The 25,053-nt window shown below is 36.0% G+C and overlaps 2 protein-coding genes across 2 annotated transcripts in view; one reads left to right on the top strand and one right to left on the bottom strand.

Annotated features, from left to right (window-relative positions):
- Window positions 1–11,781, bottom strand: part of LOC145661667 (uncharacterized) — a 70,204-nt gene extending 58,423 nt beyond the window's left edge. The window contains exon 1 of the mRNA XM_081726993.1: window positions 11,631–11,781. Coding sequence (XP_081583119.1) covers window positions 11,631–11,781 — 151 coding nt within the window. The remainder of the gene's footprint in view (window positions 1–11,630) is intronic.
- Window positions 11,782–24,229: 12,448 nt separating this feature from the next.
- LOC145662838 (uncharacterized) overlaps window positions 24,230–25,053 on the top strand; it is a gene marked incomplete in the record, with an annotated part of 50,178 nt that continues 49,354 nt past the window's right edge. The window contains 1 exon segment of the mRNA XM_081728754.1: window positions 24,230–24,328. Within this exon segment, the coding sequence (XP_081584880.1) occupies window positions 24,244–24,328 (85 nt within the window).

Genomic DNA, 25,053 nt, shown 5'->3' with positions numbered 1-25,053 from the left:
CAGTGAACGAAGACTTTTGGAGAACTTAACAATACAGGCACCATCATATAGGGTACATATTCAAAATTTTTAGTTTTCTTTTGGTAGAAAGCCATAATAAAAGTTATAAAGTATCATTCATGTGAGTAATGATGTGTCCAAAATTAAAGTGATAAACGGAAATGCGGAAATAACAAACATATTTGTAATGAATAACGACAATACTGTTGACGGGTACTAATATGAAACACAGCTAGTACACCATGTGATCACATTCGTGCGCATGCCTTACGTCGTAAAGAAACTCGTGCAAAATATCAGCAGCGTCACAGATAAGCAATCACAAAATGCGGCTGCCATGTCATTTGACATCTGGATTCGAATTAGTGTGTGCTATGGCGTTTCATGATGGCTTATAGCCAACATGTAGACTCTAGATGGTGCATTTTACTGGCAAACAATCGATCGAATCAAAGCAGGACAGTTGCAGGTCAAAGTGAAAAGCTCGTTGAACATGTCACAACAAGTAATCTCCAGGATATAACAGTTTTTTCCAGAAAATACGGAGCGATGACGGAGTAAGGGAGCCCCGAAGCACAGCAAACGCAGACAACCGACATGACGGCCCATCGCCATAGTGGCATGAGTGCAACCTACAGGTATGCAAAGAACAACAAATGAACTCCAAAATAATAAGCAGTGGTAGTGTTCAGTGATTCAGCCCGACAGTAACTCTCAACAGGACTCGTTATAGTTTCTCCAACATTCAAAAAATGGATCACTACCAATTCGGTGGCATCATTGTGCAAGGAGGGATCATGATCTATGGAAGGGCGTCATATATGTGCTGGAACAAGTAACTATAACCATCGAAACTACCAAGATGAAACTTTTGAATCAATTGCGGTAATTTTCGAGAAGCCGTCGGACTAGAGTTCCAGCATATGGACGTTCACCGTGCACAACTGGTGACTGAATTCTTGGAGCGAGAGGATCTATAAGGATTCTATAGTTTACACGTATTTGGTCCTAAACCTTATTGAGCAAGTGTGGAACATCTTTGAAGGAAGCTTGTAACTCGTCACATTCTTCCCCAAACTTCCCAGATCACAGAACTGTTCTGCTTGACGAGTTGAATGTGTAGTGACTCTCAAATCGCACTTTTTTGTTCATTTTTATTTTCAATTGAACACTATTTAAAAATGTTATTCTTATCGAATAATATTTTGTTGTAGAATGATACTTAAGTCACTTCTAATTTCTTTATTCAATAGGAAAGTATTCCGATCAACAACAGAGAATTTTTCCCGTTAACCGTTCTTGAACTCTCTTAGTGATTAAGATATACACTTCTTCCTTCGTATTCCTGTCATTGAGTTACAAGGTTAAGAAGAATCATAAGCCTATACAGAAAAAACTGTTGCTATGCCAGCCATTATTATTATTATTATTTGGTATTGGATTTCCTAAAATGATGTTTATTTTCGTCTTTGGGTTTTATCTGCTCTTTAAACTAGATGATTTTTCAGATGCTTTAACTATGTGTCTTTTTGTTTTGAGGATATGCTAAGGTTTATAACCATTATGTATAACAATTGTAACTCACTACCCACAGTTGAGTGAGGACACACAATTACAAAGATTGCTCCCTCGGTCCTAATTCGCTGCTTCTGATCCTCGTCCTTCTCAGTTATTAGAGAATTATGTTTGCTACCGTATTAGGGAAGTGCATTGTGTTTGATGAAGCTCTGTTGTTTAGACTATGAAAATTATTTTGTTATTTTCTAAATATTTCAAAACTCGGTTTGATAACAATTTACTCACCCGCCTCGTAAAGCCTGTATAGTAGGGTGGAGCGAAAAAATAAAATTTTCGAGTATCGATCTCTGACAGAGCTCAAAAGGTGCGTATTCGGCTGCTAATCAATGAAAAAATAACCATAAATATCACACTTGGATCTTCAGATCGCGCAAACGACCTAAAGTTTGAGAAAAAAACACCAAAATTTACCTTTACACGAAAAAATCAGATTTTCGGAGTACCGAAATCTAATATAGCTCAAAGTTGAGTATTTGTATGCGGATCAACGGAAATACTGTATAACGAAAAAGATCACACTTTGGATCCTCAGTTCGCGCAAACGGCCTAAAGTTTAAGAAAAATATATAAAAACCAAAATTTACCTTTACGCTAGAAATATACAGATTATTGGTTTTCATTTCTATAGCGTCTAAGTACTTTATTTTTGTTGTGTGAGATCATGTTTGTTAATAAATCGTTAATGTGAGTGATTTTATATATTTTATTTTCATAATGATTTTGCAGCTCTTCGCCCATTTCTCAACATTTTTTAATGAAATGGCCCAGAACTCACCAAGAAAAGATGGCTGCAATTCGAGTTCCAGCCACACCCTATCCAACCATAAATTTGAGAAGTCAAACTCATGACCAGATTTGTCATACATAAATGATAAGGTAGTTTCTGTTGTCAAGCTTTCGAGCACTGGAAGGGGAGACAGCTTACGTTTTCTCCAATCTCTCAGCTCACTGTAGCCTGTGGCATCAAAATTTATAAGTTCTAACAGGTTTCCCCTTCGGATCTTAATTTCTTGCCTCTAGCACTCTCCCGTAACCCAACTCTCGTATGTGTTGTCTCTCATCCACTGTCTTAGCCAACAATATGTTCTCTGGAGACAGAAGAACGCGTTTCTCTCAATCACAGGATAGATGATTCTTTTAATGTTTCATGTGGTTCGGATTCCACGTTAATCAGTAGGTCCACGTCTCATATAGCCTCGCTGCTGAACGGGACGTAAAACTCAAAATCAATCAATCAATCAATCAATCTTTTAATGTTGTTTGGCAAATGTCTTGTTGTTTGAACTCCCTTCAAAATATGTTTAGGTCCATCTTTTACTGACTTTTTGTTGAACCAGACGGGGACATATGTCTTTATAATGTAGTTTACAAGCACTTTGAGTTTGTTAGTAGGATTTGTTTCAGAAACATACAACTGTAGACCCGGTTTGCACATGTCAGCCATCGGGAGTGACTGAGAGGTGCAGAATCTCTTAGAGCCACATCTGGAGCACACTGCCCTGTTTGAATTGCTCTGTTAGAACTTTTATGCCACCTTCAATAAATTTTTGCCATGGACCACAGTGAGCTGATAGATTGGAGAAAATGTAAGCTGTCTTCCCCTCCTGTGCTCGAAAGCTTGACAACAGAAACTATCTTATCACTTATGTATGACATATCTGGTCATGAGTTTGACTTCTCAAATTTAGAGCAACTTTGCTCTCAAGACTCACAATGCCAAAATTTGACTACAAAATCTGAATTTAAGGCTAAATTCTTGACTAAATCAACATAATTTAGCACACCGTAATAGGTAGGATGGTAGGATAGGATGTGGGTGGAACTCGAATTGCAGCCACCTTCTCGTGGTGAGTTCTGGGCCATTTCATTAAAAAAAATAGTTGAGAAATGGGTGAAGAGCTCCAAAATCATTATGAAAATAAAATGTATAAAATCACTCACATTAACGAACATGATCTCACACAACTAAAATAAAATATTTAAATGCTATAGAAATTAAAAAAAGTAATCTGTATATTTCTTGCGTAAAGGTATTTTTTAAAAATATAATTTGGTTTTGATTTTTTCAAACTTTAGACCGTTTGCACGAACTGAAGATCCAAAGTGTGATCTTTTTCGTTATTTTACCATAGATCAGCACACGAATACGCAACTTCTTGCTCTATTAGAATTCAATACTCGAAAATCTGATTTTTTCGCGTAAAGATAAATTTTGGTGTTTTTGTCGTTTTTTGTCAAACTTTAGGCCGTTTGAGCGATCTGGGCCCAAAGTTTGTTGTTTTGTTTTCGTTATTTTTCCATTGATTAGGACGCGAATACGCAACTCGATACTCGAAAATTTCATTTTTTTTTCGCTCCATTCTACTGTATAGTTCCTAAAACTAATAAGTACAGACACTATGTTTGCAATAAATGCCAATAAATGCAAATCAACTCTTGTCATTTGCTGCCTTCGGTTAGTGACTATAGAGACTTTGACAGGGAAACAATTACCATCTGTTTGAAGTCTTACCCGAAGTCAGTGCTACCCTAAAAGGACTTCTTTTTGGTTAATAACTGAGTTCTTATTCCTGATTGTGATTTTGTCCATTGGATTGCAGTTCCCTTTGCAGACTTTTACTAATCATTTTTCTAAAAAAGAGCTTTGCCTTGTTACTAAACTTGTGCATAGGTGTCGGACTAAGCTAAATCCACACCGCCGCATGTCACATTTCAAGTGGTGACAGCGGTGTATAATCCAGGCTCTGTCCATAAGAGCTGTAGAAAAATTGGGGATGACAGCAGATCTCTTCAGAACCTGTTAGATGGTGATTAAACAATAAAAAAAATCGAAGGTAACACTTCCGCAACCGGGGCCTTCATTGCGAAATTCGATATTCAAGATGGCGCCCGCGCGCCAAATACCAAATTATATTTAAACTGGGATATCTTCTCACAGAAACAAGCTAGAAACTTCGTTCTTGTATCAAATTAAAGAAAATGGATAGTATAAGTAAGAAACCTGGGTATATTGTTTACATGTTGCCGCAATATTTTAAAATAGCAGTCATTTGGGCCAAAAATCAATTTTTCCCACTTCTTTTTCTTCGTTTCATGACAAATTGCTATGAAGCTGTTACAAACTTTAAAATGCAACCCAAAATAATTAAAAGAGCATAATCTTAGCTTTCTATCGTTACTAATATCTTTAGTACATCTTAAAAAATGACGGAGCTAATTTAGTTTAAGTGGCGCAGGGTGTAGCGTTTTTGGACTGCTTAACAAATTACGGGAAAAACATTCACTACGGCCAAAACTTTCGAAGCTATTACTTTTCAACAAATTAAAATAGTCCATTTATTTTATAAGTAAATTAAAGGTAATAGGTTACTGTGTCGTGGGAAGTGAAATAATAATATTATTGCATTTATCAAGTATTATAATTTACATGTTTGTTTATATAGTATGTAGCTATGTAATTGTTATACTATTTTGCTGACTCTGATCTCATGAAAATTTACTTTGATTTGATGATAGCATGATATGTTGTTGTGAGAGCTACTAATATTTAACGTAAAGTTTTTTTAGTTTCAAAATGTTTACAAACGTATGAATTTAGGTATGTTTTAGAGAATATTTACATATTTCTTTTCAGAATATAATGTAAAATTACTGACACAACATAAATACTCAAAATAATATTTAAATTTTCCAAATATTTTAGCTACTGCTTGAGAGCAATATTTGTATATTTCTTGTAAATTAAAAAATTACAGGATAAAATAAAACTACTCACACTCAACACCGTAAAGTTATTAAAATAATAAGAGATAATTTTCTAGAAATGAATCTTAATGTAATTATTTTAGATAATTTTCTAGAAATGAATCTTAATGTAATTATTCTTATAGGCCTAAATTGTTTTTTTGAATGCTAAATAAAATTACAGACAAAAAATAAATTCTCAAACTAGTAAAAAGATGTGAACATTTCTATACAACTAAAAGCAACAATAATGAAATATATTGCAAATAATGCTAAAATGTGTTTTGTAGTTAATCACCTATGGAAAACAGGGGGAGAATTATACTTTTGTGTAATATTATCAATCAATTCCCTGGTATTTTTTCTACGTATTTTAATATGGAATACTACGGTCCATTGTTCTACGTTCTCAGTTTGTTTACATCACATTCTTTTGCTATGAACTTAAGGACATATCCACACACGAACCAGTACATTTGCAGTAGGAAACACAATCTACATCACGTTTTCGACACTTACACCTTCTTGTTCCGCAACTTTTACATCCACATACACTTATAACATGTTCTGGCAAACAGTTGAGTGTTGCACTAGGAACTAGTGAGTTGTCTTCGTCAAGCTGCCAGCCATACTCCAAAGGATTGAGAGGGGCACTTCCTTCAAGCACAGTTAAACAAGTATGTACCATGAAGAATGACCTTTGCAAGTGACTTCTAAGAGAAGAGCTTGTGGGCGGAATAGTTAACAAATTTGCCGTTTTTGAGTGCGTAATCTGTTCTTTTCGAAGTTCGTCAAATGATTTCGAAGAACTCCCGCATTTGATAACTTGAACAAGGTACTTTTCTGCATTCTCAAAATCTTTCGGCTCTTCAGACTTCTGTTTTCCGAAGTTTTGAAGCAATTTAACAGGATCTGCTTTAATAGCTGCTGATTTTGTACCTATTTTACTTGTGACATCGGAGCCTGTAAGATAATGGGTGGCAATAATGACTTCACTAAGAGGACCCGCTTTTTTAGAAAGTATATGGATAGGAATAATTTCTGATGAAGATTTTCTCATCCATAGTTCTGCTAATCCTTGGATTTCAAAGGTTGAGAAATAATGTAGCAGATATACAAGAACATCTGTGTCATTGGAAATCACTACAATACGTTGAATATTTTTCCTGACACAATGCTCGATGTGAAGAATTATTCTTAAATCTGCTTCTTCTATTGGCCTTTTTAACTCTTCGTGCAATTTTGGAACATTTGAAGAGGAAGTGACAGATATAGCAGGAGTTTCACCATTTTCAAGTAGTAAACCACTCATATACATTTCAAAGGGAATAGACTTTGCTTTTGTGCAGAGGTACTCTTTTAAGACATCTTGAATTTCAATTTTGTTTTCCGAGGAAGCCCAAAATCTGTCCATTTGTACCGGTAGGGATGTGGTAGGTGACAGATTTGTTACTAGCATAGGTGAGGCGGTTACCCTTCTTTGTCTTTCCACATTTTTCACTGAGGTAGTTAGATAGCTATCAAACACAAAATCCTCACGGGTGCATGTGCAAACACTGCTACAGCTCCTGAAGAATACATCAAACAGATCAGCAAATGTTTGTAAACCTTTCACTCGAGTTTTACGAAGTTGGTTCATGACATCAACTATAATTGCTGTATTCATTGGTGAATGGTCTTCAAAGTTGTACTCAGACGGTTCCAACAACTTCTGCAAAGTAGACATTAGTTCCGATTTGTTTGGCTTGGTGGTTGCACCCAAATTGTCCAGCAATGTGGTGGAGTGGCACAGGTCATATCGCAATATATCATCTAACAGTAGCCCTCTCTCCTTAGCGATGTTTTTACCAGTCTCTGCGCAGAAGCCAGCGATTTGACAGGTGACATCTTGGAAGAAGTGGAAGATGACACTACTTTATTTTCGTGACGAAATTGTGGAAGTTTTCGTCTGTGAATGGTCTTCGACAACGGAGTTGTTTTGTACAAAAAACGCTCATTTCGGAATGCCACATAAGCTTCATGGCCACGTGTCAGGCAATTCAGGATTTCTTCCGCATCAGAATCTAGTACGACTTCATTCGACATGAAATGGTGCAACTTCACAGGACTGTGTACCTTGTACGGATTTTCTCTGCGCTCCATAAATTCTACCATCCTGTTAATACAGTTACGAACTTCATCACCTACATTGCCAAGGAACTCATGATGAATTTGCAAGTCATAGTCTGTTTGTGATATACCAAGAATCTGACTGAAGGTTTGACGTATTGAAAGAACTTCGTGGTATGACAGTTCCCACTCTGTAATATAGTTCTTTCTGCGCGTCTGACCCACAATTCCTCCCGATGATTTCTTAGATCTATTTATAGTCTGCTCAAGTGCCATATCAGCTCCAACTGCGCTAAATACATTGTTCGTTCTTCTGACTACGAAGTGACCATTCATGAACTGAGCATTTATTTCTGGGTGTTGAGTCTCCAAATTCTTCATTTGCTCAAGGTAGAGGGACGCCCACCGCAGGTAATTAATTCGATTGAATGCCATGAATACCGGAAGCAACTGCTGTACAGTATATAGATGCAGCGGCCAATCTCCTTCTCGGTCAGCTCTTATAAGGCTTCTCAGCAGAAATACTAGATGCAGAAACTGTTCAAGGTAGCGGCACTGCTCTGAAATTGAGCAGAGTTTCTCTGAAAAGTTCTGCAAAGCCTTCGATATTTCTTCTGAATTACTGACCAACTCCATGAACTGATAGGAAGCACGTTCAGCTTGCCTTTCTTTCACAATAGTCATAGTGTCAACGAACTGCTGGATGACAGATGCATAACATTCACCTTCTTCTTCTAAGAATGCCTTCCACTTTAGCATAAACACAACATCTGCAATCATAAACATGCCTCTCACTGCCCTAACATAGTTAGTTCCCTTTAGAATACTCTCCGTCACTTTGGGCCCAAAAACAGAATTTTCTATGAAAAGGGACTCTAAACCACTACCACAAATATACTTTCCTATGCAGGCCAGAAGGACTTTTGTCATGTGGAATGATCCTAGCATGAGGACAATGTTTGGAAATTCATTGGTCGTAAGTTGAATTTCGGCAGCAATGTGATACACCCCTTCGTCACATACTACGGGCATTGAAGACTGGTTTAAGTGTACAAGTAGGCTCTGGAAGTTTCTCATTGCTGTATATACACTATCATATTCCGTTACTGGATACGGCAGTACTGGAAGAAAGCCAACTTGTTTCTTGGGAACATTTGAATCCGTTATCATGGCATTCACAGCACCCCACGTTAGAGCGGATTCTTTAGTTTCTAGCTCGTACGCAGCGTGCATTATGTCTAGAGTTAACTCCTTCTGACGCAGATTATTGATGTCTAAATCATACAATTCAGGTGAAATTGTCAGTGTGTTTTGAATGGATATAGGTTGTACCTTCCTTTGGTATTTCTTCAATTCCTGAGATGGAAGCAAGGACCGAAGATGACTGGAGGTCTTGCTAATACCGACTTCCGACAATTTCGGTTTCGATGGCACTTTTGTTGGCACCTCCTGGAAAAGCACCATGACTGTATCGTGGCTCCCATGCATTCCTGACAGAGTAGCTTCTTCATGGTCAAAATTGTCCATAGCTCCTATCGTGAAACTATCACCCTGAAAGTGGCTTGGAAGAGACAAGGTGGAGGAACAGGTCTTAAGTGTATATTGTGCAAGGTTGCTTCGTGCTTGCATGATTTCTTTATAGCCAACTGACACACCTAATTTGTTCATAGTTGAGATCAGTTGCCTGCTTTTGCATTTCTCATGAATTGAATGTGCCACCATCAAATGCATGGGGGTTGCTTTCCTACCACGATGTACATTATAGAATAAAATCTGGAAGATTGACTTCAATACATTCTGCAAATTTAGATTATGTTGGTCTGGAAATTCTTCAAGATCATTTTCACTGTTATCATCAGTCATATGTAGATCTTGGCTTGAATCCGCAGATATGATGTTCAGCTTGTCCACTTGTAGCACTTCTGCTAGAAAATCCAAAACAGGTTGAGGAATTCTAGTTGTTGACCAGGACTTATGAAGTTGCTGACTGTCCCCAAATTCTCCTTCAATACCAAAATCTGTGTGAAGGAGAGCCGTTCGTACTTCTTTCGCTGCACTCTTAAGTATATTGATCGATCTCAGTTTGTCAGCTACTTCTTCGGCACTAAGTAATGAGCTGAAAACTAGAATCGGTTTATTTCTTTCCGAAGGCTTCGAAAACCTGACTTTTTCTCCGAAAACTCTTAAGATATAAAGTTTAATTTCGTTGTTATTAAAAGTCAGTTCACTGTTTCCATTAATAAAGTCTCGAATTTCCGACAATGTCAATCCACAACCTTCATCCAATAGTTTCTTGATTATTGGTGCCACTTTATTAAACACTTCACTTTTATTAGTTTTCTTAGACTCGGTAGTTACGCCATCTGATTTCTGAGAACATTTATTGAACTTTAGAAGATAGTACTCAAGACAGGTCTTATGATAATATAGATCTGCACCGAAAACAGAAAATTCATCCTCCAAGTCACAAGTTCTAGTAAACACGTCATCTTTAAAGAACATGGTTGCTGATAAAAATGTAATTGCACGATTTGATTCACACATTCTATACTTTTGTTTATTTCCGTTGTGCTTCTCTTTCCCACATACTACACATAAAATATTTCTTGCTTTCTTGTTTGAAGATGGTGATTGTCGGGCTGGAATATTTGCTCTCATTTTCCTTGGTATTGGCTCAGATTGAGATTGTATTGAACTTTGATCCTGTTCTGCAGTTTCACTACTTTCTCTTTTCCTTTTCTTTCGTAACAACACATTCTTGTTTGTATATAACTTGTAACATGCGTTATTACAATGATACACAAATTCTGCACCTGGCTGAAGATCCTTAAGTCTTTTCAGAACATCATCCTTGCGAATTTGAGCCGCAGCCATAATAGCTTCTCTCCCTCGGAAAGACGATGTTGTCTTACCGGAAGATTTATCACAATTCTGGCAAATGATGCAGGCATTTACGTCTAAAATGGATACAGAGGAAGGGGACTCTCGGGATAGGGAGATGCCAAACAGGTCTTCTGTAGTCATTTTTTAGGAGATTAGTGCCAACTATGAATTTTTATTATTCCACTGGCCACATCAGAGTCTGTAAAATAAAACAGAATAATAATTACATGAGCTACATACTATATGAACAAGCATGTAAATAATAATACTTGATAAATGCAATAACATTTATTATTTCATTTCCCGTGACACAGTAGCCTATTACCTTTAATTTAACGATAAAATGAATGGACTAGTTTAATTTGTTGAAAAGTAATAGCTTCGAAAGTTTTGCGCGGAGTGAGTGTTTTTCCCGTAATTTGTTAAGCGGTCCAAAAACGCTGCACCCTGCGTCACTTAAACTTAATTAGCTCCGTCATTTTTTAAGATGTACTAAAGATATTAGTAACGATAGAAAGCTAAGATTATGCTCTTTTAATTATTTTGGGTTGCATTTTAAAATTTGTAACAGCTTCATAGCAATTTGTCATGAAACGAAGAAAAAGAAGTGGGAAAAATTGATTTTTGGCCCAAATGACTGCTATTTTAAAATATTGCGGCAACATGTAAACAATATACCCAGGTTTCTTACTTATACTATCCATTTTCTTTAATTTGATACAAGAACGAAGTCTCTAGCTTGTTTCTGTGAGAAGATATCCCAGTTTAAATATAATTTGGTATTTGGCGCGCGGGCGCCATCTTGAATATCGAATTTCGCAATGAAGGCCCCGGTTGCGGAAGTGTTACCTTCGATTTTTTTTATTGTTTAATCACCATCTAACAGGTTCTGAAGAGATCTGCTGTCATCCCCAATTTTTCTACAGCTCTTATGGACAGAGCCTAGACTAGTAGAAACTATCCACAACTTCTGCACAGGCATGAATTGATGGCTAGCGGTAACGCAAAGTGTTCCGCTCCCCAATACAAATACTTTGTTCTAACGCTTTGAGTGCTGGGCTCTGAAGTGCGGCTTTCCCAAGAAAGCTGAGATTTTTGCAATCTTTTAAAAAGTTATATCTCAAAATCTAGAAAAGCTAAAATAATACAACATTCACCGTTTGAAAGTTCAGACCTTGCTCTTTATTTTTATATAGGATAGTCTGCATTTCAACAACAAAACCATTTCATTTACAATGGTAATACACAAATAACAGCACACGTAGTGCAAGGAAAATGGATGCGAATATGAGAATTATTATCTCAAGGTTACTTACCTGACATAGCTGATATTTCTGTTGTTACATAGTCTGGATCGTTCTCACGATCGTCCAATAACTTTCCTTCAAACAAATCACCATCATTGTGGCTCAATTCCGCTTCTAAACTGAAGCGTATTGAATCATCCGACAAGCTCTTTCTTACCATTTTGACGGTCAAACAATAAGCACATGGTTTTTGAACCCTGGCGGTAACAAAGGTATTAATTAGGATCTTCACGCCATCTATTGACGAAATTCCGAACTACGAAGTCCAAGGAGTATTTTAAAATTGCTAACTCCGAATAATAAAGGAGCAAAACCATTGAAATACATTTTGAATCATCACATATAGATACGGAATCCGCAGTCTACAAAAGATCAGCTACTCCGTAAAAATACGGAGTTAGCACTCAAAATGCTAGGGTCATTTACAGGGGCAGTTCTGTACGTACTCATAAACAACATGGGAAATTATTGTGAAGCGTGTATTACAATTCTACGGGACCACATTCACTATTAATGTATGTACAGGGTTCCATGCATCTCTACGGTCAAAGCTGTATCTTAGGTATCATTATACGTTTTGTCCATATCGGGCCTTATTTATGTGATTTTTGTGTGTCCAGTTCTGTTCTTGCTTTGATACCGGTACATTGTTGCACATTGTAACAAATTTTAAAAATAATATGATTGATTGAATGATTGATTAAGATTGAGAGAGGTAGTATAGAGTTAGAAATTTACTTTTATAGGCATTACATGAAGAAAACTAATTTATTATAATTATATATAACAATGTGCATATAAGATAAACCATTACCAAAAGAGCTTATTGAATGAATGATATTAATAAGATAATTGAAGGGTTCACATTCTCGTTTTACATGTCAGGACTGTCTATGTGTATTTTTCACCAGAGTTACTAACAGAGCTCTTTGCGAGCGTACTTACAGTGTTTTAACGTCCATTGCCATTAGAAACTGCACTACTCCTTCCCAATGTCACTTTTCGACGAAGCAAGAGTGGTAACTAGGAGGTTGATAGATTGTTCTGCACACCTAGATTGAATTGTTTACGGTTATTATAGTACTTTCATTTCACGGAACTGGAATTGTTTTTGTTTTCACTTTTCTAAATTCGTCCGTGTTACCCACAAACATGTTGTTAGTTCTATTTTAAAATGTTTTCACTCTGCTATATTGTTCTAGAAACTTAGAGTTGATCCGTTAACTGTGTACTTCTATATTATTATTTTTAAACCTCAAAATGAGGAATGTCTTAATCCTCGGCTCAAAAAAATGTCTGTCATCTGTTCTTATGAATTAGTGACTTTTAAACCTCAAAATAAAGCACTAAAAGGTGTGAACACATGGGATGGAAAAAAAAAAATAACATGTGAAGAAGGTCCATGTGAAAATGCAGAAGGCTGCAAACTGGAACCTCAAAATGAGGAATTTCTTAATTGTTTCACATTGCTTAAATGTCAAGGCATGATTAAGCCTAAACACTTCACACACACACACACACACACACACACACACACACACACACACACACACACACACACAAATAGCAATTTTCATCGTTTTATGTTGCTCTAAAATGTAAATGTTTTCATATTCATTTTAAGCGTTAGTGGTTCAAACTCTCACTATATAGGCTAAATATTTAGGATTTATTGATATATTTTATAACTTCTCACGCAGCTTATTGTAGCTTGTGATGACAGATGTGTTGGGTGTCCTACTACACCAAAGTCGTGGCCCTCCAAAATATTTCAGAAACAAGGAATCTATATGTAATCAATACATTATCCATTTCCAAAGAATATGACACACAAGGGATAGTTTACCCTTGCGGGTGAGTTTTTCCGGACGATTTTCTCAAAACCGAACCAGGCAATTTTATTCATATTTCATAAATAAGTACTTCTTTAATAACCCATGAATATTATGTATTCTACTCCTCATGAAAAAATCCAAAAAGAATAGTTTACTTAGAACAAAAGTTAGTTTACTTAGAACGAAGTTTTCCGACAGCACGTTACAATTTTACTCGTATTTCAAAAATAAATATGTTAGTAATAACCGCAGTATAATGTGATTTATTTTTAAAAATTGAAACGGGAAAGTTTGGTGCTGTGGTCTATGCCTTTTATTATATGCGTATTCAACCTTCTAATGTATGCACATACAACTTCAAAACACAAACAGGTTTTATATGCATTCATAATTTAAAATAACAATTTTGTATTCATATTAACGTAAAGTCAAATAAGTCTACTAATAATGACTTCTGTTTCTTCCAGTATAACGGATATGTTAGCAACGACACAGTAGGTAATATACACCATATACTGCTGTACGAATGTGATACAGAAATGAAAGAAGAAAAATTTGAGATGTTCGCAAAAGGAAAAGGGATGCAATGTTTCTTAAAAGATACGCCAGATGAATGGTACCAGTGTAAAAGATTAGCTGCACTATGGACACCTCGATCGAAAGGTAATTACATTAACGGTTTTATTTCCTCATAATTCACTTTTGAGTATTGCTGGGTAATTGGAGTTTGACACCTCTTTCAGTACTGAGACTACGAGACATGGACCTACAACTTAACGTGGGATCGAATAAGGGTACTCGCTCCTAAAATGCGTATACTAACAATATAACCATAAAAACTTAAATATGTTCAATTGAATACTAATACTAAAAACTATTTTACCTTTGTTAATGTATTATCTTTTATGGTCTTTCTCGCAACAGTGTGCTTCCGAATAGCTTGAACATGTACAGTTAATTTCTGCAAATCGTAAATATTCAAGTACCTCATACCCTTTTCAAAACTATTGATTTTAAATATTTTTACTTAGTTACCTACTGTAAAAATATGTAAGAAATATTACTTCCATAAATGTATTTTCAACTTCCTGCCATAGGAAGAAGAAACATCCAATTCTATCCACGAGAGTGGCCGACTGTCGAACGTCCAATTTCTGACAAAGACACATAATCTCAAAGTAAATTGCACCATTAGTTCCTCAGTCTGTTGCATGGTTGTCTCCTAATGCTTTCGTACTCGGGTTTTTCTTCAAAATCATGCCAAAGCCTAAAGTACGGTGCAACGTAGACGTTTTATACAGAAAATGTGTGAAGGTTCTTTCTTTCAGTTTATGTTCCAAATCTGTTGGAGTAAAAATAACTAACAATCTATTTTAAGAATTCGACTTCCAGTCTACACAGACCACTTTGGTTGGCTGTGAAAGTTAAGTTCATATGCAATATGAGCCCTTAAAAGACCTGGTACGAGTTAAAGGTATCATACTGGTGAGTAAAATAAAGAAACAGCACAAAAGAGCAAAGCAGCGTACTTCGTTGAAGATACCATACGTACCGCATGGCAAATGACACAAAGTGAAAAATCACCAAAGGAAACAGCAAAATAATGAACTAAAGAGAACAGCATATCATATAACGTGGGTTTCTGGAAACAATTATGTCGCAAATTGTAGAAGCAAATAAGGAATATAATGACCCGGAACTAGTACTAAGGTACAGGTTCCATATCCACAATGGGGATCTATTCAAAACTCTATAGCCATGGATAGCAAAACTCTATTCTTTGTTAAGAGCCAATTGACGTACGTCTCTAGGAGGGGAATAGTGTTCTCTATCCGTCGTCCAAAGGCATCCTATAGATGTTCCAATTTAGGTCGGAAGAAATGCTGTCCATTCCGTCCGAAGAACTATTTCACACCAAGGAAGTTGTCGACAAAGGTTCATCAGTGTGCAAATTGAATATCTTTTCCAGAGGGATAATAAATTCATCCATATAAATACCTAGTCATCACCAAATATTTTACTGTACGTATACTTTTGCTGTACGTATTATTATTCTCTTCGTATTACAAATATATAAAGTGAAATTATTTCAGCACCTGTTTGAAGGAAAATTGTGCCACTGGCCTGCAAACAAGGATGCTTTTCCAAGAATCACAAACCTAAAGAGTTGGTTCGAGCAGAGGCAATCTTGCTCCTGGTAAAAAGAACTTCTTTTCACTATGAATAGGTAAATGTTTCAAGAAACAAAGGTATGTGATTCTAACTAAACTAACTAACTAACTCTATGGCCTATGGAACCCGGAGGTTCAGTGCCGCGTTCACAAAAGCTCTCCACTGACTTCTATCCTTAGCTAATTGGATCCACTTTCTACTTTGTATTCCTATCTCTGCGAGATCCATCTTAATATTATCCTCCCATCTGCGCCTAGGTCTTCCTAATGGTCGTTTTCCTATGGGTCTACCATTCAAGACTTTGAAAGCGTTTCTACTTTCTTCCATTCTAGCTACATGACCTGCCCAACTAAGCCTCCTACACTTGACGACCCTAACAATGTTGGGTAAACCGTATAAACTATGTAGTTCCTCGTTATGAAGCTTCCGCCATTCTCCATTCTCGTTCCTCTTGGGTCCGAATATTCTTCTCAGGATCCTGTTCTCAAATACTTTCAGTCTATGTTCTTCCCTCAGAGTAAGCGACCATGTTTCGCAACCATACAGAACAACAGGCATGATTATCGTTTTATATATTTTAAGCTTCAAATTCCTCGACAGAATTCGCGACGACAAGAGATTTTGAACCGAATAGTAACACGAATTCCCTGCTTTTAGTCGACATTTAATTTCTTCGTGAATATGATTTTCGTCTGTTAATATTGATCCTAAATATTTGAAAGTATCCACTTTATCAAAAGTATTATTTAATATTTTAACGCCTCCACAATTTGCCGTATTACGGTCCCGACGCACTTCCATGTATTTAGTTTTCTCTGCATTTACTTCTAAACCCATGTCTCTGCAAGCGTTTAATAAGATCTCTGCATTTATTTCTACTGTTCTACTATCATCCCCTATTAAATTTACATCATCAGCATATGCCATAACCTGGTGAATGCCGTTCAACTCTAGGCCCTGGTTGCTATCTTTGATTTTCCTTATGGCGTATTCCAGCACAAAGTTAAATAATAATGGCGACAACGCATCTCCTTGTTTCAGGCCATTTTCGACGTGGAAGCTCGTGGACAAAAATTTTCCTACCCGGACTTTACTTTGGGATTCACTTAAACATATCTTAATTAATCTAATTAGCTTTCTCGGTATTCCAAGCTCTGTAAGAACATTGTATAATGTTTCTCTCCTAACCGAGTCGTAAGCCTTTCTAAAATCAATAAATAGTTGATGTACCGGGGTATTGTATTCCCACATCTTTTCGAGTATTTGGCGAATGGTAAATATTTGGTCGATAGTTGATCGATTTCGTCTAAATCCGCACTGATAATCTCCAATAATTTCATCTGCGTATGGGGTCAATCTTGCTAACAGAATATTTGAAAGGATTTTATAGGATGTTGACAGAAGAGAAATGCCTCGATAATTATTACAGTCAGTTTTGTCGCCTTTCTTGTGAATTGGAACAATGATTGACTCTTTCCACTCTTGTGGCAATTCTTCCTTGTTCCAGATAAGGAGAATGAGTTTGTGTATCTTGTTCCACAATTTTTCGCCTCCAGCTAAAATTAACTCAGCCGGAATTTCATCTACACCCGGAGATTTGTGTTTCTTTAATTTCTTTATAGCGGCTTCCACTTCTATTCGATTGGGTTCTGGAATATACGGTTCTGCGGTGTGTATCTCCTTTCCTCCACGCACATTAGTTTTTGGCTGCGTGTTCAGCAAATCGTCAAAGAAATCTTTCCATCTATTTAAGAGGCTATCCGTATCAGTGAGAACTGTTCCGTCAGATTTCTTTAATATATAAGCACGAGGTTGATAGCCTTTCTTAAATTCGCTGATCCCCTTATACATGTCCCGAATATTTTTATTTTTACTATTATCTTCAAGTTCCTTAATTTTAGCTTTCAAAAAATCCCGTTTCTTTGTTCTAAAAGTTTTGGAAGTTTCCCGCCTGATATCTGCGAAATTTTGTGTAGTTATTTCATTCGGATTTTGTAGCCACCGTAATTTTGCCTGTTTTCTCTTCTCTACTAGTTTAATGCATTCTTGGTCGAACCATGGTTTGTTCCTACGTATTTCCGCGTGTCCCAGTTTTTCTATTGCTGAACTTTTAATGCTATCTCTAATTTCAATCCAAGTATCCTCAACACTAGTGCACTCCGAGTCTTCTAAAACCGAGAATCTATTCGAAACTTCAATCTGGTATTCCTCTCTTACCTGGCTCTCTTCTAATTTCTTTAAATTAAATCTCTCCGTTTTCGGACATTGAGTATTACCTTTATTCAACGATAATCTCTCCCGTATTATCGCTGCTACCAGGTAGTGATCAGTGTCACAATCAGCCCCTCTAAACGACCGGACGTCAATTATGCTAGATTGTCTTCTTCTATCTACTAATACGTGATCAATTTGATTATGTGTTTTTCCGTCTGGTGATGTCCAAGTGTATTTATGAACGTCGCGATGTGGGAATTTTGTACTCTTCACGATTAGATTTTTGGATGTTGCAAAGTTCACGAGTCTAACACCGTTGTCATTACTTTCCTTATGCAAACTTTCGTTTCCTATGATCGGTTTGAAAATATCCTCTCGTCCTACCTTCGCATTGAAATCCCCTAATAGAATCTTCATATGGTATCGCGGGAGTTGGTCAAATATCCGTTCCACTTCTTCGTAAAAACTATCTTTTATATCGTCACCCTTATCTTCAGTTGGAGCATGTACATTTAAAACAATAATATCACACCACCGTCCCTTAAGAGTAATAAAAGAAAGTCTGTCAGTAACAAATTCAACCCGTTTAATTGCTGGTAGTATTCGTTTGTGAACGAAAAACCCTGTTCCTAACTGGTGATTTTTATTTCCTTCCCCGTAAAAGAACGTAAAATTTCCGGAATTCTCAGATCCATTTCCTTCCCACCTAACTTCCTGAACTCCTACTAAGTCCATCCTGTATTTCTCTAACTCACTCGTTACAGATTTTAACGCGCCTGCCCTATAAAGACTTCTAATATTCCATGTTCCAAATCTCATGTCCATTTTCTTTTGCTGATGTCGTGCCAAGTTATCAGTCCTTGTCCGAGGCTTTTGTGAATGTTTCTGAACAAGTACCTTTTTTTACAGGATGAGGGTGTTAGCCTTACCCAAACCCCCAAGCTGGAGGACCACTCCTAGTCGTCTGTCCGCGACTGCTTATTCAGTATATTCGCAGCTAACCTCTATATCTAGAGGCCTTCTCCTCGATCCGCAACCTGAGGACGCGCCATGCCGTGGTGACAGGAACCCACGTTAATACAACCCACGTTATGTGATTCTAAGAACTACAAAAAGTTAAGAAGCGAGATGTTCTATAAACTGTTTAAATTCTTTATATACCGTACATATATATTAGTTTGGTTACATAAAATAAAAAAGATGTTCCCTATTTCTATCTTTATAACCATTAGCAAAAATTATAAAAAGGGAAAAGTTATACAGAAGGGATGAAAATTTTCTTCAGAAATGGTACACAGTGTTCTTTAATGCATGCCATTCTATGCCTTAAGACCTCTATTGGTACAGTGATTCCTTTACGTGATTCCATACAGTCACTCCTTTTGTCACAATGGGCTCTGAAGTCGGTTTACAATCGGATAAGGAGTGGTGGTGTCTGGTACTTTGTGCTAAGGTAACGATCACCTTGTGGATTTATAGTCCTTGAACAATCTTCGCTAGATCTTGGTCGACATCACTTGTCTGTTCTTATTGACATAATAAACTGGACATTTTAAAGGATATTCATGGTTGTGTATGCTTCTATGTATGGTCTGCCTCCATTCAAGCAATCGTTCTCTATTTCAAAGAGAGCCCTATGGAAACTTCTGAAAACTGACTAATGATCATGGCATCAAACAAACAAAACTAGCACGTATACGTAATATCTTTCGAGATACATTTCGTACATATATGTGAACTTAATGATTCGGTATGGATAACCAAATTTGAAAACAAAAAGTTTTATTTGGAAAATTTTCCCGAATTCCTTTTGATTTTATGGATTGTGACACATGAGAATGACGTCATTGGAAAATCTCGATTCATTTTAAGAAATAATTGTACTTACAATGAATAATTATCGGTTAAGCAGTTAATTTCCAAGTGGAAATTATAATTTCCTCTTTTCAAAAAAACGTTATATTAAAAGTGTCGGTTTCAGTTGAGGAGCTTACATCTTCAAGAAAATCGAAAGGTTTTATTTTTACATAAGTGTGTATCTAAAGATATGACGATATTCAAGATTACCTCAGAAATTATTAGGCTAATTTTGATAAAATATGTACTGATTTTTTAAAGAATGAGTTAAAGAAAGTTTTTAAATAGAACGTTTTCAATGTAGACTCTATCTAGGTATTATGTTAATGATATTTTATGCATTCGAGTCTATTGGTAATTGTAATCACATTATTGATCTTGATAATATTTAACAGACGTGTGCATAATATTTCAAGCAATGTTTTACGTATAGCAATTCTATATTTTAGAAAGTATGTGGTATTAGATTAGTAAATTTTATCAATTTTCTGTTAGGAAGAATCAGAAACATAACTAGTTCTTCTATGAAATTGCTGTGCTTTCCTATGTTTTATGAATTTTATGAAATTATTCACTTTAAACAGGTTTCTGCTACTCTTAAGTTTTTATTAAGTATTTTTTCACTTTCATCTCTTTCTATATAATGAGAGGTTTCTGTAAATTAAAATAAATGAAGGAAGTGAACGAAATATATATCAATTCCAAATAAAGGTATGACGCAGTAAATAGAAAAAATGAAATGAAATTTTACATCCCACGGTTATGCCGGTTAGGCTAAGGGAGACGGTGATGATGAGAGATATGGTGGAATGAACAAAGTGGGAGGAAACGGGAGAACCCGAGAAAACCCACGAGTACGGTGTTTGTCCACCACAAAGTCCACACGGCGCGAGCTGGGATTGAACCAGGGACCCCAAGCACCGGAGGTGAACGCTCTACCACTGAGCCACCGCGTCCCCACTCAGTGAATAGAGGTAGCACATCAGATAGTTTAGTATACGTTTTTTTAGGAATAATAATAATAATAATAATAATAATAAGTAGTAGTAGTAGTAGTACAGAGCATTTGTTCGCTAAACTTATGTGTCAAGTCGAACATGTTAAACCTCCTGAAAGAAAATCCTTCATATGTCCCTGGATGTGGCCATCCTGTTAAAAGTCAAATTTCATTCAACACATTTCCGAGCACGTTTTTCGTATCCGGCTAACTCACTGAAATTGCGTACACCAACTCTTTCTGGTAATTCCATGATTTTTAACTCCATAATTTTCTCTAGTTCTTCTCTTCCTTTTTCGGGAATCCATGAATTCACACTATTGTCTGAAGAGATTCTTACGATGTATGCTTCTATTGACGTGTTACTAGCAACTTCAAATGGATTTTGTGAAATGCTGATTTTTTTTTTTTTTAATGTTACTAACAACACTCTTATTAACAGTTCGTATATTTTAAAATTCTTCATTAGAAGTTACCAACATTTTTCATCAGTAACATTGTTATTAACATTTTGTAATTAATATTTCACAAAATCCATATGAAAATGTTGGAAACATTTTTATTAACGGTTTTTTGTTGTTGTTATTTTTCAGTGTAAATAAGCCTTAACAATACAACCACGTCTCACAAAAACCTTCCCACTATGGTGCAATATTTGCCCTACAGACGAAGAAGGACATTGATTACATTATGCCCCAATTACATTTTTTTAGGGATTATGATTTACGGGAAACTAATATATATATATATATATATATATATATATTATATATATATATATATATATATATATATATTCCTTTAATTTTACACATGCATTCCTATTGTAGTGGCATAAAACGATTTTCTGTTCGACTTGGTATACTACGAACACCATTATGAGAAACACTACATGAAGAGAAATTGTACCCATTTCATTTACAACGCGAGCAACAACTGCAGCCCAGTGAGAGTGTTAGAGTCTTGTCAGCGGCCAGTGAACAATGGTTTTCTTTAATATTATTTACTGACAAAGCAGCCTTTTACTAGAAATAGCATCAACAGCAGGGAGAGCCTTCATAAAGCAGTGAAAACATATTTCCAAGTAAGATTTTTAATAAATGAGTGCTGTGACATAATTATCTTCAATTTTTGCTAAATTATGTGGAACAATTAGAAGCGATTCGCTTGGCTACAAGGAAGAATATGTATTGCAGGTGCCCCTTTATACTGTGCTAAGGTTGTGAACACGTAATAATCTTTTTCCAAACCGTGGTTTGGTTGTAGGGGTCCCATTAAATGGCCACGAAGGTCGGCCGATCTAACTAACATAGATCTCTTTTTACTGGATTAGATAAAGACTGAGAAATATAGAACTCGTAGGACGCATTATGAATACTGCGGATATTACAAAATACGAGGAATCACTCCAACATGCAGTCTACCATGTTGGCATGAGAGTGAGGAAATGCGTTGATGTTGGCAGTGAAATGTTATAAAACGTATTGTAATTTCTTACAATTGTTCTGCTTCCCAAAAATATCTTCCACTATTGCTATTTTCAATTTTAAGTAATTGAATATTGTAATTATGATTTTCACGTGTATTTCCAATGTATTGAGTTATTATTATTATTATTATTATTATTATTATTATTATTATTATTATTATTATTATTATTTTTATTATTATTATTATTTCATAAGTATAAAACACTGACATTCAATTGGCAAATGGTGTACGCACGCTTAAATTATGAATTTTCTTTTTAAATTTAATCTCAGCTACTATTAGAGTAAAGTAACAATATGTCATTTTAAAAATATGTTAAACAAGTAATGGTGTATCTCTTCAAATTATCTAGATTTACTCCGCAATATTGTTTCCACATGAGATTCGATAAGGTTAGAAAAGAGAAATTCTATGAGAAAATTTTTAAATTATTATCCTTCTGTAACTTCCTTCTCGTAGACAATACCCTAACTTAATGTTTATTCACAGAAAGCCTATTTCGTCACCATTCTATGAGGTATAAATTTGCCAAATACAGAATGAAATCCGATAAAGAGCGACTGAAACGTGATTATATCCATCGCGAAAAATATCCCCTAGCTCGGAAAGCATGAGGTACAGATCTCGTGTTTACAGGACTTAATTTTGGTTTTGTTTTGTTAGAATGACCTTTCCTATCACTCCTGCTGTGTTGGCATTTTCTCCCCAGACAACCCGTGTGCACAAATACTTGGCAATTATAATAACAATCCGATTCTTTATGTATTAGGTTGCTATAATTGAAATGTCTGCTTTGACGTCTGGTACGGTCACAAACTATGTACACTGCCAGAAAACGACATGTCTACTCAGATAGTCAGGAGACAGGGCGTTGTTGAGCAGGGTTGTATGAAACTTCACCATGGAGAGCACACTATTCGCCGTTTTTTTTAAAAAAAAAAATCCATTCCGGCGACACAATATTGCAAAGTTAAGCCCGTGGAGATCGGCCAACATGTTTGGATGAGCTATTCAAGAATACAATGGAAGTAGACACTCGGAAAAGTTTTCATACCATCACAGACGAGTTAGGCATACACTATATCTTTGTCGTTCTTGGGCTTCATGCAAACAGTAAGACGAAAACCTTGGACTCATGAGTGCCACATGAGTTGACATGAATCGCCCTCTGCATGTAAGCAATGCTCTGAGTATAAGTAATAACCGGGTAAGTTTACTGCATCAGAATGTCACTTTTGATTTTTTAAAGAATGGATCTGCTACAAGCTTATGGCAATCGGAAACGGCCAGGGCAATGTTGGATCTTGATCAAAGTCCAGAACGATTTCCGAAACCCCTAGAAGATGTTGTTGCTGGTATGGTAATCTATGATGGGGTTTCTCTTTTGCTATCAAAACGAAACTATCACTGTGGATCGTTACCATTTTGAACTTCATGAAATGCAACGAAATTGTGTCCACAATTATCGAGAAATGTTCAAAAGACGGCGTGCGTGTTGTACGACAATTCACGTGCAAGGGTTGCTTAAATGGCGTTGTAGACTGTCCATGAGATGTAGTATGAAATCTTCCCTTATTCACTGTACTCTCCTGATGTCTTCCATCGACTACCATTTCTTCTAGTATCTTAATTACTTCTTAGGAGGGAAGACTTCTTTCACTACGAAATCCAATCGTCAACTGAGCGACGGCAAAATGTGTGGTTGCAGACGGCGACTGTTTTAATCAAACAGGTATTGTAGTTTCGTCCCTCCCTTTGGAAATGACATGCTTGGGTCAAATGTTTTATTCACATCAATATATTTATTGTTGTATAATAGACCCTATTCTTTATCCCTAATTATTGTTATCTAGTCAAATGTTCACCGTATAGTATCGCTTACAATTCATCATTAGTACAAAGACAATCAGATATTTCCAGTTGCAAATTACTCCCGAAGATATACTTTTCAACAAGTAATTAATATTTTACTAAAATAGTAACTCTATGGAAGCAATTGAGTGTGTGATTCTTATTTTATGTTTGTTTCTTTGCAGAGATTCTGTTTCCTCCAGGGATGGGAATTCCTCTTGGGAAAATGTCTGGTGGAGCCTCTTTCTTTTTATTACAAATCCATTATAGCCTAGATAGAAATCATGCAAGTAAGTGTTCGATCAAATACAAATGAAGTACAATAAATTCTTTCATGAATTGACATATTTTTTCTTTCTTCTTTCATCTGAGTTTTTAATTATTAGTAGATGGGAAGGTAAGAAACAAGGTTCAATAACTTGGAAACAGCAAAATTTTCATCTGAGCAAAGTGACGTTTTGGCGCTCCCCTAGTCCTAGCCTATATTTTACATTTATTACAGTGATTTTAATATTTTAAACCCATTTTCAAAAAGAAAAATTAATATTCAGGTATATTTAGTATTTAAAAATATACATACGGTATCAATTACATTGTGTTTTTATTTTTATTATTTATGTTCCGATATGTATAAACAAAAACAATATCGAACAGCATTTATGAATACTAGTGTTATATTGTAAATTGTTTTGTTATATCAATAACATCAGGAGTCATTCTACCATATATCCAACTATGTAACAATCTATTCTAATAACGTGAAATAGCCTAGTGAAACAACAACGTCTCTTACACACTGTTTTCAACAAGGCCGACAGTTTGGTGCGACATTGTCGTTTCTAAGAAATCAGTACCCCCCTCCACTACCACTTTAAAAGAGTAACATATATAAAATCCAATAACATTTATTGCCTGGGAAAAGTTCACAAAAAACATGACCCGCTATAAACAATACCAACTCCCCTACACTCTTTCTTCTACATGCCGTATCTCCATTTGTCGATACAGCCCCCCC

The sequence above is a fragment of the Thermobia domestica genome, chromosome 10 (assembly GCF_964235325.1).
Source record: "Thermobia domestica chromosome 10, izTheDome1.hap1.1, whole genome shotgun sequence".
NCBI classification, from domain to species: domain Eukaryota; kingdom Metazoa; phylum Arthropoda; class Insecta; order Zygentoma; family Lepismatidae; genus Thermobia; species Thermobia domestica.
Note: the sequence above shows the minus strand (reverse complement) of the source record. Positions and strands in the feature narration are given on the sequence as shown.